The sequence below is a fragment of the Glycine soja genome, chromosome 15, assembly GCF_004193775.1.
Source record: "Glycine soja cultivar W05 chromosome 15, ASM419377v2, whole genome shotgun sequence".
NCBI classification, from domain to species: Eukaryota; Viridiplantae; Streptophyta; class Magnoliopsida; order Fabales; family Fabaceae; genus Glycine; species Glycine soja.
This window is the reverse complement of record NC_041016.1, coordinates 12,313,580-12,333,205: the sequence shown is the minus strand read 5'-3', so window position 1 is coordinate 12,333,205 and position 19,626 is coordinate 12,313,580. Positions and strand designations below refer to the sequence as shown.

The 19,626-nt window shown below is 35.1% G+C and overlaps 1 protein-coding gene across 1 annotated transcript; it reads left to right on the top strand.

Moving 5' to 3' along the window:
• The first annotated feature begins 4,467 nt into the window (after positions 1-4,467).
• On the top strand, positions 4,468-18,190 carry LOC114386782 (kinesin-like protein KIN-13A). The gene is made up of 13 exons (XM_028346825.1): positions 4,468-4,688; positions 4,783-5,015; positions 5,559-5,777; positions 6,654-6,833; positions 7,685-7,789; positions 7,928-8,005; positions 8,165-8,246; positions 9,049-9,211; positions 9,624-9,953; positions 16,105-16,323; positions 16,431-17,253; positions 17,425-17,490; positions 17,703-18,190. Exons 2-13 carry the CDS (start codon positions 4,848-4,850, stop codon positions 17,886-17,888), a joined length of 2,619 nt encoding a protein of 872 aa, XP_028202626.1. The 5' UTR covers positions 4,468-4,688; positions 4,783-4,847; the 3' UTR covers positions 17,889-18,190.
• The last annotated feature ends 1,436 nt before the right edge of the window (positions 18,191-19,626 follow it).

Sequence of the window (19,626 nt, the reverse complement as noted above, 5' to 3'; positions counted from 1 at the left end):
ATAGTCATGCAAGATAATTTATTTGTAAACGAGGGGTTGGGGGCGCAAGAGATGGGACATCAATGGCTTTCGTCTAACATGCCTCATTGCCTTGGGCGTGTTGGAAAATTTATTTTGAATCAGTAACTGAGTAACACTATCTATACTTTTCTGAAAGCAAGCACAGTGCACACACTAGGATATGCATGTCAAAGATATGGTATCAAGTCTTCTTTGTTTTATTATATAATTTAATAAAATAGTATCATTTGAGGTCAAAGTTGATATTAACTCGTTTTTTCACTGAGTAATGATAAGCATCTATCTTATTTATGAGTGAGTCGAGGTAGGAAGAAGAAAGAAATAGAAAGGAAAATGATAAATATTGTGAAGCAAAAGATAATAAAGTGAAAACTGATCGTTGGTAGCATCTAAACATAAATACATTTAGAGAGTGGGAAAAAAAGAGATATTTTATAAGGGGTTTGGTACAGGCGTACTGCTCTAGGTTAAATCATTTATTAAGTAGCTTTTTGATAGATTCATTATAGTATTCGTTAACGTGGAAACAAAATGAGGTTAGAAACAAAAGCATTTGAAAGGAGCTAATGTAGAGGGCCATGCCACCCACTTGGATTGTCGAAAAATGCAGTGTTAGTAGTGACGGATTCAAGATACTAAATTAGTGGACGTAAGTTATAAAAAATAAAATTAATAGGTTTAATTATATAAATATAAATGAAATAAAATATAAAAATATAAAATTTTATTTATAAATTTGATGAATTTTAAAAAATGAGAAGATGCAAGTATACAGTCTTGATTGGTTGTAAATCCGCCACTGGATGTTGGTGTGGGGATATACATTTAGAAAGGATACAACAACTAATTTGGTCAAGAAAATCAAAACAGTGATGGATCCATCTTTCAAATTTGTGTTCCTAATTAACCTCACATGCTTTAAGCAAAAGCAAAGACTTTTTGTTAAACAGCAATTATAAGTGAACTGCAATCAAGGTATGACAACAAGTTAGGCACAAATTAATATAATTTTTTTTATCTCGTTTGAAGAAAAAAGAAAAACGGCTGGCCCCCTTTGAAATCCATGTGCGTCATCCTCCTTCAAAATTGTGACCAAAACAAGACACCCTTTTTTGTGTTCTTTCTTCATTTCCATGTTTGAGAATAAAATAAAATAAAAACCCAAATGTTATTTTATGTGAAAGTGACAACAGGTGCGTCATCTAAGAAAGCTTTCATGGGTATTTTACATCGATTTCTTTTGACATACTACAATTTAGAATTTTCTTTTATCAAATTAGGGATTTTAATAATTCACGATGACCACCCACCAAAAAAGAACAACATTAATTATATTTATTAACAATGTAGTACTACTGTTGTCATAATTAATTGCAGTACACTACACTAACAAATTATCAATGCTTGGGAAATAAATTGTGTTTGAAATGCTTTAAAGTTTAAAGTGTATCTTGCCCATCGTGCAATTGGTTAAAATGTCCGGTTTGGTTTGGTATTTGTGGTAACACCTACTTGTACCAAATATTAATAAATGCTTGTAAGTAATTTGAGGTAAAAATCTTTGGTCCTGACCTTAGGCTTACGCAGCCTTGACCTTTATGGCATAATAACCACATTTATTGCGTTCAGGATCATTCCAGTAGATAGCAGTAATAGGATCATAGGCGTATAAGCAGTACTAGTATGTTTTACTTTAGACCTACGTTTAGTACATATGTATATAAGTGTTTGGTTCAGGTGAACTCAAGTTTACTTGCATCAATTTTCTATGTTTGTGCGTTAAAGATAATCTCATAATCTCTCAAAAAATAACACACAATAGATGATAAATTCTTTATTTATAGTATAAGTTTTTGGATACATAAATATGTGATAATCTCAAATATATATATATATATATATATAACAAATTTAAATTTAATTTGAATTGGATAAGTTTTCAACATGTAGTAAGTTTTGAAGTTCAAACCAATTTGATAAAAAAAAATCATTTTTTTAATTTTCAGTTTCTGCTATTTTTCATTCTTCCATTTATCCTTTGCTTGGAGTAGCACTCGTGTTCACGTGAATTTCAGGACCAGGGAAATAACAAAAGAGGAAAGATGCTCATTTTTTTTATACACTAGAGCGTGTGTCTTTGACAAAATATACTAACACTGTAGAACTGAACAACGTGGTCAATAATTATGTTGTGTGCATGCATCTTGAGACATTTCACTCATCCAACTTCGCGCCCTCTCTATTGTCTCCTCATATATGATTGAACATTAAGTTAAATAATCAAAATCACATTAAAATACAAAACTAAAAAAACTTCATTAATCATCTTTAGAGTGTGTTTAAATGGGAAAATTTAAAATTCTGAGAAATTTTAAAAATATAAATTCTTTTATTTTTAAAATTTATGTTTGAATAAAAAAATTAAATTTGAAAATTTTCAACGTTTTAGGATTTTGGAAACTTTCAAGTAGAAGATATGATAAAGTTATTAAAAAAATACACGAATGTTTTAGAAGATTCTTTTGTAAAAAGAGAATTTCAATTTCTCACATTTTAAAAGGAAATTAAAATTCTATATTTTTAGTTGTTTAAAATTCCGTTTTAAAATTTCAAAAATTTAAATTCTTCACATAAAGCATCCAAATAATGAATTCAAGATTATAAAAATTCAAATTCTCTGAATTACTTTTCTTAGTTAAAATTTTCTATCCAAACACACTCTTAATGAAATCTTTCTTTTTAATTATATTTTTTTTTTCATTCACAAAAACTTGAACCTAATATCTTCTTTATCAAGAAATCTAAATTTAATTTTTACTCATACCAACATGTTATGTTAGTGAATAGTGATACATTTCAATTTGTGAACACTGTTAAAATTGAATAAGATATTGAAATTTATATTCACCTCGTTAGGCTCACCCTTGAAATCCCATAAACTTAGATAGTTGTTTTTTTACTTCTTTTTAATGGATGAAGTACTTTTTGTTAGATTTTAAATGAAAAGGAAAAAAAAGATAAATTGTGATACCTAATAGAGGAAAAGGAGATTTGGACAACAAGATTGTTTCTTTTGCTTTAAATTTCCCATCATAAAAATCATGTGACACCCATATGTACTTTCACAGGACATAACATCTTTGTTGTATCCAAAGATTACCATACCATCAAATTATAATAAGACATAAAATAGTACATTTGTCTTCAGCAAAACAAAGGACTTTTGTCCAATTAGTATGAAATCCCTTAAAAAAACACTTCCCTAATGTTAGCCTCATTAAACATATTTTTAGATCACTACTTAATTATCCGTTAGAAATATAAAAATGAGAGTCAACAATAAGTGCCACGAGTTCTTGATATAGATGTCTTGCTCTAGTAGATAAAAGAAAGGAAAATTTTAAATGTGTATTCTAATATTTTTTTAGGTATATGAATAGAAGGAGGAGAGATAGAAGAGAAAAAAAGAAGAGAAATTGATAAATATGATGAACTATTAAATAAAAAGTAAGGAGGGAAATAAGAAAAAAAAAGATAAACTTATATGATGCAGGACAAGTGACTAGTAACTTTGGTTTTTAACCAAATGATAATAATTCGATATGTGAAATCTAATTATGCAAATAGAGCAATATCTGTACATAGAATAGTTTACTCTTTTATTACTTACATTATCAAGAGATTAGTCGGTAGTTATCAGTTGTGGGGATACACATGATTTATTGTCGAATTAAGAACCAAGAAAAAATAATTAAACAATAAAATAAAATTTATGTACAATCATTATAACTTGTAGGGTGATAAAATGGGCCAATTCACTCCAACTCCCTATTAACCCACTTATAGCAAGACAAGGATGAGTTGACTAAGTCTTCTGAAAAATACTACCATCCCAATTTAGAGGTGAATTGGTCATGAAATGTCAAGTTGACAAAATAAAAGAGAATTTTTTTTAAAAAAATATTAAAAACATAATAATTTATTTCTTTTTAACACTCCATTCGTTATATATATAATTTTTTAATTATATAAAATATTGATGGATTAGGCGGAAGCGAGTTTGATAAGTTGAATTACCTAATCTACATCATTATCTTTAACAGATTAAATGAATTGACTCAAAAGGTTGAACTCGCTTTACCATTTTAGTTAATTTTTCTGAATACTTTACCACCCTGTTGATCTGAAATAAAGTACCCACCAGCCAAAAAGAAAATAAAAATAAAAAAGGAATGGTAAAGTAAGATGGTTGCGGTGCGGTTTGTTTGGTTCATAATGTCCAACTATGCATGTTAGGAAGGGAGAGGGAGAGTGCAAGGGCATATTAGACATTTCAAAACCTTTCGGTAAAAGTACCACGAGCGTGTTAGTTCAACGTAGCCGTTTTATAAATTTGAAAATTAGACGATTACTATGAATTTATGATAATTATTATATTTATGATTATGATGATATTTAACGTTTAATTAATCTCCAAAATTTGCATTCAGAGGGTTTCTCTCTCTTCTTGTCGCGAATTCTCGTTCTTCTGCCATAATCAAGCGAAAACCATTTCGTTGCGGTCACTCCTTCGAAGAACTCGGTTTCAGATCTGAACCGCAATCGTTTGAAGAGATCCACAGTGGCTGCGTTCTCCGTTCACTTCTCCCACCTTTCATGTTCTTCTCGTGAGCCTCGTTGTTTTTCTCTCTTCTCGTTTTCGTTTCACTTTTTTTTTTTTTTGTGGTCCTAATTTTGATGATTTGTTTGTTTGGTGCGAAGCGCGTGCGAACAGATCTTGAAAATTGGCGCCTCAACGACGTTCGCAGCGCCACGCGAGTGGCCAGATGCCGCAGGGCAATGCCGCCGCCGCAGCAGCGCTGCTGGACCACGGCGGCGATGCCGGCGACGCCGTAATGGCGCGGTGGTTGCAGTCCGCTGGCCTGCAGCATCTAGCCTCTCCCCTCGCTTCCACCGCCATCGATCATCGCCTCCTCCCTAACCTTCTCATGCAGGTATCGCATTATCGTAAATCAACCTCTTTGATTTTTGCAATTCCTCAATTTTTCCTTTTCTTGAGATTATTCCTTGTATAAATAATAATTTTCATTTCCTTCTTTTGTTTGGAACGTGTTGAGTAGCACATCACGCTATTGCTGCTTGATTTCTTTCTTATTTATGTAATGTATTTATTTATTAATTGACATTAATATTTATTATTATTATTATAATTATTATTATGTGAATTTTTTTATTTTTTATTTGGTCTTTGCTTGATAAAGGGGAGTCTGGTTGACTATGCGTGTCGTGAGGTTTTTTTCTGTTTTGGATGAAGTTTGAGTAAGTTGAAATTTTGAAGCGCTTGCTTTTAGGGTGTATTACTCTATGAATTTTGAGCTGTCCTGCATTTTGAGGGATGATTATGGTACGGTTTTCTTATGGTTAGAACTTAGAAGCTTGCATTGAGTGTAGTGTAGGTCAAATTTGCTAAATGTTGTTTGTTTTTCTTTGTGATGGTAGTTTGTGAGGTGACTTGGGTGATTGTGATGTTGTTGTAGGGTTATGGAGCACAGTCTACTGAGGAGAAGCAGAGGCTTTTAAAGTTAATGAGAAACCTCAATTTTAATGGGGAATCTGGTTCAGAGCCATATACACCCACCACTCAATCTTTAGGTGTGGCTGGGTCGGATGGGTTTTATTCTCCTGAGTTCAGGGGGGAGTTTGGAGCTGGGCTTTTGGATCTTCATGCTATGGATGATACAGAGCTTTTGTCTGAGGTATGGATATGATTCGTAATAGTTACTATATCATAGTGGCCTGTTCATTCAAGTAAGCCCATAGACTGGTTCATTTACTAGAGTATATAGGGAAAATATGTTCAACATGTAATTTTGACATTATGTCATTTATGTATCAGGTAAAATTGACCATGTAATTTACCAGTTTGTCATGAAAAGTTATGCAACTGTTTATATCATCTTATGCAACAATTTGTGTTGGTGATGGAGAAAATTGTAGGCTATACAACCAGCAATTGAGACAGTAATCTTGATTCTTAATGTCTGAACCTTCCTTTAGAACTTTTGTTGAAGTTATTTCTTGTAATTGTGCATGTTTATTCTCTGTGATCCCGTGTAGTCTTGCATTTAGCTTAACTTTCTTTTAGTATGAGTGCAAGGTAGTGTTTGATCGAGCTTATTCTGGCCACTCTTCTCCTTAAAAGGACAAGTTAAGCCAAATGGAATTTTATAAAAAATAAGTTTTTTAAAAAGGTTAGGGAGCATTTAGGTTGAGAAAATGTTTTTTGTTTTCACTTTTAATTACAAGAATGTCATGAATCAAAATTTTGTATAAACACCCAATGAAAACAACATAACAAAAATATTTTCTCAAACTAAATGACCCCTTAGTTTTAGGAGCTTTTTGGCTTCTACTTTTCTTTCTCCTTCTTCATTCCTAATCCCAAGATCTAAGGATACACTACTCAAGAAATTTTAACTTAATAAGTAATTCTAAGCTTAAAAATTTATAAAATTACCAAAAAGCTTAACTTTTAATTTAAACCCTGTATTTTTAACTTCAGCTTTAAAATAGCTTTCAAGCACATTTTTGCTTGCATGTGTTTGTTTTTAATTTTTTTCCCCTCTTGTCAGCATGTAGTTTCAGAACCTTTTGAGCCATCACCCTTCATGCCTGGAGATACTAGAGTATTTGAAGACGATTTCGATCCAATTAACAGCAAGCTGGAAAGCGGGGAAGCAGATACTGATGCATCAATTTCCTTACCTATGAATAGCACAAGGGAAAATAATGTTGCTAAGATTAAAGTTGTGGTATGTCAAAATTTTATAGACACATGCATAACTTAATCTTTTATGCATTAAAACTTGTAGAAAGATCTTATTTTTCACGTTTTGCATTGGGGACTTCCATATGCATTGAAAGTTGTAGTAAATACATATTGGAAGTTTGGTTTCTGTCCTTCATTCCCTCAATATTTCAGCTACTGATTCTCTCAAATTAATTACTTTCAATCTGCATTTATATATTAAATTAGAGTATGCTCTCATGGTGTACACTACCGTAAAGAATGACATATGCCATTTTTTTTTATTTTTTTTAATTTGAATTCTTTTGAACTAATTGTACATATCTTATGTACAATCTTAAATACTTTTCTCGTTTAACATATATTTTTAAGATTCTATATGGGAATTAATTATGCATACTTTGTTTATAACATTATAACTATAAACATTATTTCTCTTAAATAATTTTCTTTTAATTTGTACTCCCTCTGTCTCTAATTATAAGACCCTTTTCAAAAATTTGTTTGTCGCTTTTTATAAGACTCTTTTCTAATTTCTAGATGCTTTAATAATTTTTTTCCTTACATACCCTTACTTAATTATTCTCTCTCCAAACATTAATGAGAAATAATTAAGTGGATAGAGAGATAAAGAAAGGGTAATTTGGGAATGATAATACAAATAATTGACATATTTAATGTGATTAATTAAATTTAGTACTTTTTTTAAGGGGCGTGAATTAGTTAAAAGGGTCTTATAATTAGGGAGAGAGTAAATTTTTAAATGCAATTTTGATTCTTTAAGATTTGAGGGAGATTTGTAATTACTTTTATTTAAATTTTTTAAAAAAAATTCATTTTTAATGCATGTCTTAGGTACGCAAAAGGCCTTTAAACAAGAAGGAGCTTGCTAAGAAGGAGGATGATGTTGTAACCGTAACTGGCAATGCATATTTGACAGTCCATGAACCGAAACTAAAGGTTTGTTTAGACATTGGATTTAAGCACTATTTGATTTATAAATTATAATTATATTCATTTCAAAGGTTGAATTATCTTAACATTGATGTTTTCATTTTATTTTACTACTAAAAAATCTGTTTGTTCTATCATGAAAAGGTTGATTTGACAGCTTATGTGGAGAAGCATGAGTTTTGTTTTGATGCTGTGCTTGATGAGCATGTGACCAATGATGAAGTAAGGCTATGTCTTGTCCAATATTAATTTTTGTTGCTGTTTACTAATATTAATGACTTATTCATTTGTTTTGATATCATCTATTCATTTCTTTGTTATTGCTGTTATTTGAGGTTTATGAAAGTGAATGTGCATCTTGGTCTTGCTTTATAATAACAGGTATACCGAAGCACAGTTGAACCAATTATTCCTACAATATTTGAGCGAACCAAAGCTACCTGTTTCGCTTATGGTCAGACAGGTTAGAAATTTTTTGTATGCTATTGATATCATACTAGTGCTGGACTATCAGTACCCAGTTTCACATTTCAAAGCTTTTAGCTTTTTCATACTATCTATCAATGTGTACTTTTTTTTCTTTTTTTAACTTTACTAGTTTGTTTATGCTTTATAGCATTTATTTTTGGTTCTCAGTGTGAGAACCTAGTGAACAAGGAAGGAATGCATTTAAGTCTTTTTTTTTTTGGAGGGGAGGGTGTGATGTTCATAGCTGGCATGTCTGATATAGTCCTATAAATTCAACATCTAAAAAATGATCACTTGTTGAGATCCCTCATCGACTAAAGTTATGACCAATGTAGTCCTCATTGTACAAGCTAATATTGATGGGTTGATTACCTAAGTCAAAAATTCTAAGATAGTATCAAAGCCTATCCTATATCCATTGTTGGGTACCTACATTGCCATGCTCTAGGCATAGCCCTAGCATGAGGGGCATGTTGAAAAGTTGCCTTATTCTCGGTCACTCTTGACCCGCCTTAACCGAGGGGGGGGGGGGGGTGTTTAGTCCTACATTGACTATAGATATGACTTAGGGTAATCCTTACCTTACAAGCCAATTTTGTGGAATTGAGTTAGGCCTTCAAACCCAAATTCTTCTTTGTGAAATTTATCCTGGAAATACTTATTTTTCAATAAAGCTGAATGTGTAATTGTTTGCAGCATATAAGTTTGTTCATTCATGTTCCATTGCTGTGCTTGATCCTCAGACAGCCACTCCACTTGCATTCATTATTATGATGCTAATTATGCTTTGCTTTCAGGAAGTGGCAAAACATACACAATGCAACCTTTACCACTCAGAGCTGCAGAAGACCTTGTTCGACAGTTGCATCAGCCAGTTTACCGGGATCAGAGATTTAAATTGTGGCTTAGCTACTTTGAGATATATGGTGGAAAACTTTATGATCTTCTTAGTGACAGAAAGTGGGTATTCAATCTTTTATATGACTACGTTGGGTGTGTTATGTAAATGCATGTGATGATAGTTTTGCCATATGGTCTGTCTTGAAGCCATTATGTGTGCCTTTGGTATAAGTTCCTTATATATTGATCCGGGCATTAATTAAGATGCCACATTTTTAATGTTTGTGTTGGGGATTTAACTGCTTTACTAAATATCTGTTCTAATATCAAGTATTACTTTGTAACTTTAACTTATATAAAGCATTCATATTTCTGATTTTGGCTGTAAATGGATGTAAATATCTATCTGTCTCAATTGTATACATTTACTTATGTCTCCATACTTAGTGCATCAACCTGCATGTTTTATTTGCTCTTTGATACAGTGTAAATCAGTTTCTAAATGGCTGTATTTATTACTATATATGAATAGGAAACTTTGCATGAGGGAAGATGGACGGCAGCAAGTTTGTATTGTAGGACTGCAAGAATTTGAAGTTTGTGATGTACTAATTGTCAAAGAATTCATTGAAAAGGGAAGTGCTGCAAGAAGTACAGGATCCACTGGTGCTAATGAGGAGTCCTCCAGGTCACATGCTATCTTGCAACTGGCTGTAAAGAAGCACAGTGAAGTTAAAGCGAGCAAGCGAAACAATGATGGGAATGAGGCAAGAAGTGGGAAGGTTGTGGGAAAAATTTCTTTTATTGATCTTGCTGGAAGTGAACGAGGTGCTGACACTACTGATAACGATCGTCAGACACGGTACTTTTACATCTAAATTGTTTTCCTAATTTTTCAAATTCCTGAAAAATCAACTGCTTGATGGGGTTTTCTAGAATAGTCTATGCATGAAGATTTCTCATTTCACTGCATTCTGACAATTTGGTGCATAATCTGAATTTTTTGGCTAGACGGTATTAAGGTGGATGAATATTGAAATTTTCTGTAGAACTGAAAATATACTTCTTTTCCTTTTTATCAGCTTTTTTACTCAAAATTGTCAAAACTATCGTAAAAATGATTATTGCAATTAGAAAAACAAGTGTTTTGATTGAAGGAAAATGAAACCTCTAATTGTTCTGATTCTATTTGCTTCTTAATATTTCTGGCTGAGAGTGAACTTCTTAAAAGCCTTCGTTGGTAGCTACTGAATTTATATTTGATATCATTGTAATGTGCATATTAAAGTAAATTTGTTGAGTCTCACTTGAGTAGAATTAGAAGCTCAATGTCATACTTAAGTCAATGTCTCCCACTTGATGGATTAGTCTTTTAGGCTGGGCTTAACTTGGGCTATATGGCAGCTTGGAAATAAAATACTGTTCTCAAATGAAAGTTTTAATGGCAACAAATTATTTGAAGATGCAACTTTCCTACTTTGGACGTGGCTTAGAGGCTTTGAGAAAGATTTCACAATACACTTTAATCAATGGTCAAGTAACATTAGATATGGTTTCCTTTATCGGTAGAAGACAGAACAAATACAATAGCACTAGGGGTAGATTCTAAAATGTAGCCATAGTTTGATTCCTTCTCAGACTATGTTCAGTCTGTCTTCAGGCACCATTCGTATGGTTTTTCCTATTTCTGTAATTTAGTACCTCTGGTACTCCTTTATATATATACTTGAAGACTGAGGTGAGTTGAGTAATGTTCTCACTTTCTCTCTTAACCTTTATTGATTTCAAAATGATACATATATATACAATACATAAGAGAGAGAGAAGGACTATGACAGTGACAATTCATTGCTGCCTTCTGAATAAAGCTTACCAACTAAGCTATCAAACATAGATAAATACTAAAATATTCAACACTCCCCCTCAAGCTGGAGCATATAAATCATATGCACCAAGCTTGAAACATATAGTCTGAATTTTGGGTCCTCTTAAGGACTTAGTCAAAATATCCGCTAGCTGATCGTTAGAACCAATGAACTCAGTGACAATCTCCTTGGACAGAAGCTTCTCTCAAATGAAATGACAATCAATCTCTATGTGCTTAGTCCTTTCATGAAAGACTGGGTTTGAGGCAATATGAAGAGCAGCCTGATTATCACAATACAACTTCATTTGCAACTCTTCACAAAACCTCAATTCTTGCAAAAATTGTTTAATCCACATGAGTTCACAAGTAACCATAGCCATAGATCGATATTCAGCTTCTGCACTGGACCGAGCGACAACAGTCTGTTTCTTGCTTTTCCAAGAGATAAGATTTCCTCCAATGAAGACACAATAGCCTGATGTAGACCTCCTATCCACGGGACAGCCAGCCCAATCAGCATCACAATATCCCGATAGTTGCGTATTACCCTTGTCTTCATACAACAACCCTTGTCTAGGAGCTCTCTTAACATATCTCAGAATACGCATGACAACATTCCAATGGTCCAAATGAGGATTCTGCATAAATTGGCTAACCACTCCCAGAGCAAAGGGGATATCAGGTCTAGTAATGGTAAGGTAAATGAGTTTTCCCACAAGCCTCCTATATCTCTCGGGGTCAGGATAAACTTCACTTTGATTTGCCATGAGCTTCAGATTTGAATCCATAGGGCTTTCAACAGGTCTACAATTCTGCATACCTGTTTCTTCTAAAATATCAAGAGCATACTTCCTCTGGAAGATCACAACACCATCTCCTGATTGAGCCACTTCAATACCAAGGAAATACTTCAAAGATCCCAGATCTTTGGTCTGGAAATGGCTGAATAAGTGCTCTTTTAGCTGGACAATCTTAGTAGTATCATTTCCTGTAATCACTATATCATCAACATAGACTATTAGATAAACACATTTTTCAGTAGATGTATGACAATAAAATACAGAGTGATCAGCTTCACTTCGTTTCAGTCCAAACATTTGAACAACATGACTAAATTTACTAAACCAAGTTCGAGGAGATTACTTAAACCCATAGAGAGATTGACGAAGCTTACACACACGGTCATACTCCCCCTGAGCAACAAACCCAAGAGGTTGCTCCATATAAATATCCTCCTCAAGATCACCGTGGAGGAAGACATTTTTAATATCAAGTTGATGGAGGGGCCAGTGACGGATGACAGCCATAGCAAGAAACAGACAAACAGTGGTGAGTTTGGCTACAGGAGAGAAAGTATCACAATAATCAATGCCATATACCTGTGTGTAGCCTTTAGCTACCAAGCGAGCCTTAAGCCAATCAACCTTACCATTGGGCCCAACTTTAACAGTGTAGACCCATCTACAACCCATAGTTGTCTTGCCAGGAGGAAGAGGAACGAGCTCCCAAGTACCATTATTTTCAAGAGTCTGCATTTCATCAATCATAGCCTGTCACCAGCCAGGATGATCAAGTGCCTCACGGACAGTGGAAGGAATAGTTAGGTAAGACAATGAGAAAACAAAGGAACCATATGAAGGAGACAAACGGTGATAACTTAAGAAATTATAAATAGGATGAGGATTACGAGTAGAGCGAGTACCTTTCCTGATGGCAATGGGCCAATGTGAGTCAGAATGAGGAGAAGTGGAAGGAGAGGAAGGATCCATGAGTGGAGGACTGGTTGAAGAAGAATGAGGATCATGAGGAGAGGCTTCAGGTACTGAAGATCCAATTTGCCTTGTCCTGTGTTGATCTGTAATCAGAGGTGGAGAGGCAACTTCAGGTGAATTTGGTGAGGAAGATGGGACAACACTGACATTTTGGTCTGAGTAATCTAGAGGACAAGGAGAAGGAATAGGAAGAACTTCCTGGAGGGACGAAGAATGGTCTACGGAGGGTGAGAAGAAGGGTGTGTCTTCAAAGAAGGTTACATCTGCAAACATGTAGTATCGTCCCGTGGTTGAAGAGTAACACTTGTAATCTTTTTGAAGATGAGAATAACCCAAGAAGACACATTTGACTAACCTAGCAGAGAGTTTGTCTAAACTAGGAGACAAATTATGGACAAAACAAGTACAACCAAACACTTTAGGAGAAACATGAAATAGTGGATCATGAGGAAAGACAATTGAGTGAGGGATTTGGTTTTCAAGAGAAGAAGAGGACATTCTATTGATTAGGAAACAAGCAGTAAGCATCGCATCTCCCCAATGATGTGTAGGAACATTTGAATTTAGCATTAGGGAATGTGCAGTTTCAAGAAAATGACGATTATTCCTTTCTGTTATACCATGTTCCTGGATAACAAAAGAATTAGCAGTAAAGGTTATTGAACAATTTAACGAACGAGTTAACTGACTTAATGAGATTAAATTATAGGAACACTGAGGAAGGAATAATACAAAATTTAATTTCAAAGAGGGAGACAATGAAACTTGACCACTTCCTTGAGACGCAACCTTGGAGCCATTAGCTACAGTAACGAGATGAGGAATTTTTGGAAAGGAAAAGGATGAAAAGGAGGACTTATTACCAGAAATATGATCAGAGGCACCTGATTCGAGTATCCAAGGACTAGGACCTTCAATGGATTGAGAGATACATGCTGTTGAAAAACATGGTATAGATGAGAGATACTCCTCATCAGAGAACTTAGACTCTGCTTTCTTTGATCTAGAAACCTGTGCAACCTTGTCAGGAAACCCATGCAACGAATAACAATTCTCTTGGATGTGATCCATCTTCTTTTAGTAAGTGCAATGAGAACGTCCACCCCTTCCACTGCGGCCTCCTCTACTGTTGCGGCCGCCTCCTATACCACGAGATGCAACCATGGCTGACGTCTCTACACCATCAACAGGATTTTCATCCTTCGATACATAAGGCACGCGGAGAAGCCTAGTGATGAGGGAATCCATTGATGGAACTTGATCCCCAGCGAGTACTTGATCACGCACATGATCAAAGTCTGAGTGAAAGCTTCTCAAGATGAGGACCATGTAGAACTTTTCCAGTTTTCTGTTCATTTCTTCCAATCAATCAGCCACAAGGAACTTTCTTAGCTCTTCCACGGCAGCCTGAGCCTTACCCACATGAGCAATCATGTCATGGCTGGTTTGCTTGAGGGCTGTAACCTTCACGGTTGCATCAAACAAGCTTTGGATATCATTGGCAAAAATTTCCTGGGCCTTCTTCCAAAAAGAACGACACGTTTTAAATGATCTAAGAATATCCGAAATATCCGGCTCAACTGATTGTCACAACACAGTGCAGAGTTGATAGTCAAACTTCTCCCATTCAGGTCTTTTGTCATTTGGAACGGAATCGGAAGCTTTCTCCAAGTGGTCATGATGTCCTTGACCGAGAAACCAAAGTTCCACGGAAGCAGACCACGAGGGGTAATTTTTCCAGTTTAGTTTAGTAGTCGTGATGGTTGGAGTCCCAGAGAAGGAGAAAATAGGTCCAAAGGAAGCCATTTTGACCCACAAGATGAAACCCTAAGGGAGTAAAAAGGAGAGGAGAATAGGGATGATACGTTCCACGTGACGAAACTGAAAACTGAGGGTTGCAACGGACTCAGAAGGGGCCGACGAAGGGAACGGTGGTGGCGCGACACGATTCCATAGTCGAGATGGTGGCGCATGGACTTCACGCGTCGGAGATCGCGCAGGACAAGGACGGCGCGTGGCGGCTCCGTTGGCGACGCGCTTCCCAGGGCTGGGTCACGCTTTTCAAGGCGAGCCTAACCCTAGTCTCGCCGGAGAAATGACCGCCAGAAATGATGGCGGCGGCGGGCGGCGGACGACACCTGCTCTGATGCCAACTTGAAGACTGAGGTGAGTTGAGTAATATTCTCACTTTCTCTCTTAACCTTTATTGATTTCAAAATGATACATATATATACAATACATATGAGAGAGAGAAGGACTATGACAGCGACAATTCACTGCTGCCTTCTGAATAAAGCTTACCAACTAAGCTACCAAACATAGATAAATACTAAAATATTCAACATATATATATATATATATATTATTTTTGCTGATAAAAAAAAAAGTCTTTTAGGCTGGGCTCTCATCACTAGGTTGGAGATCCTCATGGCTTAAGTACCACATTATTCTACTCAATATGGGACTCACAACATTGGCACCCCTTTTAAGAGTCAATGCTCACTGCGGCTTTACTTTATTGACATTGACTCAATGATCGCCCGTTGCATCATCACTCGCCTATCAGAATTTGGTACATTACATATTAATCTTTGCCTATAGGTAGCCCTTTTCATTGCCCAACTTTCAATTGAAATACCAATTGTTATGAGCATACAAGGAGAACCCAATCCTAAAGAGTAGTCCATTAGGTAAGAGTGCCCTATAGTTGAAGTACCACATTGAGCTTCCTATTTTACTTAATGCGAGATTATAACAACACCATTGTTATCACTTAACACCCAAGGAGAGACCAATTCAAAAGACTAGTCCATTAAGTGGGATAGTTTCAAGACATAAGGTACCACAAAATGCTTCCTATTCTACTTAATGTGGGACTGACAACAAAATTACATATGTATTTTTCTTAGTTGTCTGTCTTAGAATTTTGAGTTATTGCTTTGATGTTATTTCATACTTCAAACTGGATTTAATAATATAAACTGAGGACTACCAAGTTGCACAAATTATTATAACTAGATAATAGGCCTGTTCTTTGCACAATTGAGCCCAAAATGCTTCAATTTAAAACGCTGATAATTGCAACATAATCACATCAAAGCCGCATTTGCTAAGCAGGAAAAAATGGCACAGGGAATCGCGGGTGGCCTCCTTCTTGGATAGATTTGTAAAATTTAGATAATGCAGGATTACTTTAATAATATAAACGAAATGTACACAACATCTTGGTTATTTGTTATATAAATTCTAGTATGTTGTTTTGATGTAACTGCTGAAAACAAGATTTGGTGGCATCCTTCTATTTGTTCAGATTAAGCACATCATATTATATTAACAAATCAATTCTCAATGCAATTTGTGTATGTCTGCTATAGGATTGAAGGAGCAGAAATCAATAAGAGCCTTTTGGCTTTGAAGGAGTGTATTCGTGCTTTAGACAATGACCAGATCCATATTCCATTTCGAGGAAGCAAACTTACAGAAGTGCTTCGTGACTCCTTTGTGGGTAATTCAAAGACTGTTATGATCTCTTGTATATCTCCAGGTGCCGGGTCATGTGAACACACACTTAATACCTTGAGATATGCAGATCGGTATGTGTTACCCCATTATGTGCTCTAACATTATGTTTCATAAACAGGGTCCCTTTTTATGTAAATTAAGTTTGATTATATTGACTGTTCTATCATAATGTGAACAGGGTTAAAAGTCTATCCAAAAGTGGGAATCCTAGAAAAGACCAGGTCCCAAATGCTGTACCACAAACTAATAATAAGGAGGTTTCATCCACATCATCCTTTCCAGCCAGTGCTGGTGCAGAGGATTTTAATGATCAACGTCAAGAGAAAACAATGGATATGGGCAGGAAATTTGTTGAAAAGGAAAATTCTTTGCACAGCTCTGCAGCAGCTGCTGTTGACAAACAGCCATTAAGTTATTCTTCAAATTACCTATCAAATGGGGGAGAGGAAAAAGGCTTTCCTTCAGCTTCAGTGGACAGGGAGAGGTATGAAGTGAAGAACTCACATGGTGACTCTACCAGTCAAAAGATGAACTCTTATTCACAAAGTGATACGGATGAGAAAGTGCAAAAGGTGTCTCCCCCGCGCAGAAAAGGCTATAAGGATGAAAAATCCGAAAGGCCTGCTAACTGGATGAAAAAAGATGCCAACGGTTCTGATCTCTTCACTACAAGCTCAAAGCAGCAGAGCACAGGGAATTATGGGACTGTGTCTAAGGATGAAAAGTCTGAAAGGCCTGCAAACTGGATGAAAAGGGATGCCAATGGTTCTGATCTTGTCACTACAAGCTCCAAGCAGAGCACCGGGAGTTATAGCACTTTGTCTAAGGATGAAAAGTCTGAAAGGCCTGCAAACTGGATTAAAAGGGATGCCAACGGCTCTGATACCTTCACTACAAGCTCCAAGCAGCAGAGCACCGGGAATTATAACAATATCACCACTGGATCCAGGCTTAATGAAACAGAATCCTCTCCTGATGGGAATGTCAGTGCAGTACTTGAGGTTTGTCGAATATGGAATTACTTATTCTTTTACCATTTTTTAGTTGAATATAAACTTGTTTATGCTGGCATTGTGCAATCCATGCAACAAACTCATCTAACAGGATAAGATTTTGTTGTTGTAGAAACTTGTTTATGCTGTCTGTTTCATTTCTATGTTGTATTTATGCAGGAGGAAGAAGCGCTAATTGCTGCTCATAGGAAAGAAATTGAAGATACAATGGAGATTGTTCGTGAAGTGAGTTATTACATGTTCTTCTATAGGTTACATATAACATGTGAAATTCAATTTCTAATTTCTAGTGCCTTGACATGAACTACTATGCTTTATATTTTTGTGTTCAATTTTTAAAATTTATTTATAAAATAGTAAAAGGGGAAATTAATAAAAAAATTGAATTTCAGATAACTTGACAATTTATTATTTTGTGTTCACCTTTTGGTTTTCAGGAAATGAAACTCTTGGCAGAGGTGGACCAACCGGGAAGCCTTATTGACAACTATGTAACCAAATTGAGCTTTGTGCTTTCTCGCAAAGCAGCTAGTCTCGTGGGTCTTCAAGCTCGTCTTGCAAGATTCCAACATCGACTAAAAGAGCAAGAAATTCTAAGTAGAAAAAGAGTTCCCCGTCAATAAGAGACTCGGTTTCTCTTATTCAACGTCATCTGTATTCTCGTGTTTATTAGCAATATAGTTGAAAGGTTTTGTTTGATATAAACAAATCTTTTGTTGAATATATTCTAATTGAATTTACTTACATGTATATGCCCTTGTGTGAGTCGTGTGACTTTTGGGCCACCTCTTGCCTTTGCAAATTTGGTGTTATCTATGTAGGTTATCTGCTTCGTTGTCATAAAAAAAAAAAAAGTTGTCTGCCCCAAAATTTTTAGTTTGTGGGCAAAGTAATAAATAAAATAGAATTTAATGCTGATACTTAATTGATGTGTTTTATATTTTTTTTTCTATCAATACGGAAAATTTCATATATATTCGTTCTTGAGATCTTGGGAGTGCAATTGTACATATGTTTTTAGAGGGCCAGCTCTGATATGGTGAAGTTGTGCGGTAAACCAGTAGGTTATGAGTTTGAATTCGAATTTTCTTTTTTTGCATATAAGGCTATGTACATGATCCTCTCTCTACCTTTGCATTATGTGGAGCCTTTGGCATCGGTTACGCTAGTTTTTCTATTGGGAGAGATGAAAATATGTGGTTAACTATGACTTGGTTTGTAAATTATAATGTGGTAATGCAGTATGTAGAACTTTTTTAGGTAGATTTGGTACACCTTTTAGAGGGCCAACTCTGTTATGGCAAAGTTGTGCGTTGGTAATCGATAGGTCATGGGTTTGAATCCGAAAAAACTTATTTATATATAGAAGGATAAGTCTATATGAACCTCTCTTTTACATTTACATTATGTGAAACCTTTAGCACGGGTATGTTAGTTTTTTTTAGGGTAAGCAGTTATTTTCGTTCATGAAAGTGTATAACGTTGATAAATTTGTCCCTAAAATATGAAACAATAAAAATTAATTCCTAAAAATATAAAAAGTTAGTCAAATTTGTCTGTAAAAAGTTAGTCAATTTGCCTATGTTAGGACAAAAATATCATGAAAGAATTGCTTATGTGGATATAGAGACTAATTTGTTGATAAGGATTTTTTTATCCCTTCTCTTTTTTACCGTTAGACTTGCAACAACTACTTCTTCTTCCTCATCTTATATATTGTTCTCCATGAATGAAGGATTGAGCTTCTTGTTCTACCTCCCTCTTCTTCCTCTTTGGGTGTTTCTTATTTTTTTTATCTCACCTCCATTTATTTAAGTTACTGACAAATAGGTCACTAGATTAAATAATTTATTGATATTTTTGTCCTTCAAAAGAGGATTGCTTTCTTACCTTTCGCATCATAGTAGAACACGAAATGACAACTTTGTCTTCAACGGTGGAAGAACGATATTTCTTCACAATGGCTATGGAAGTTGTCAAAAGTCTCAAAAGGCGGGAAGGAAAAGGTGAAAAGAGAAGAAGTAACAAAGGATAAACAACCTTGTGTTTAAGTATGACTGAAGTAGTAACAAAGACAAAAATATTACTGACATTTTCGTCCCTATGAGTCATCGCCTCAGTGCCAACCAATGAATGTCATGTGAGCAATTATTTCATGACATTTTCATCTATGGATGCCACCTAGGTAAATTCCCTAACATTAGCAGACGAAAATTAACGATGGGATGAATTTGTTTCACTTTTTACACTTTCGGCAACTAATTTTTGTTTTTCCATCTTCTAGGGACAGATTTGTTAGCGCCACACACTTTTAAGGACAAAAATTACTATTTATCATATTTTTTATTACAAGAGATGAAA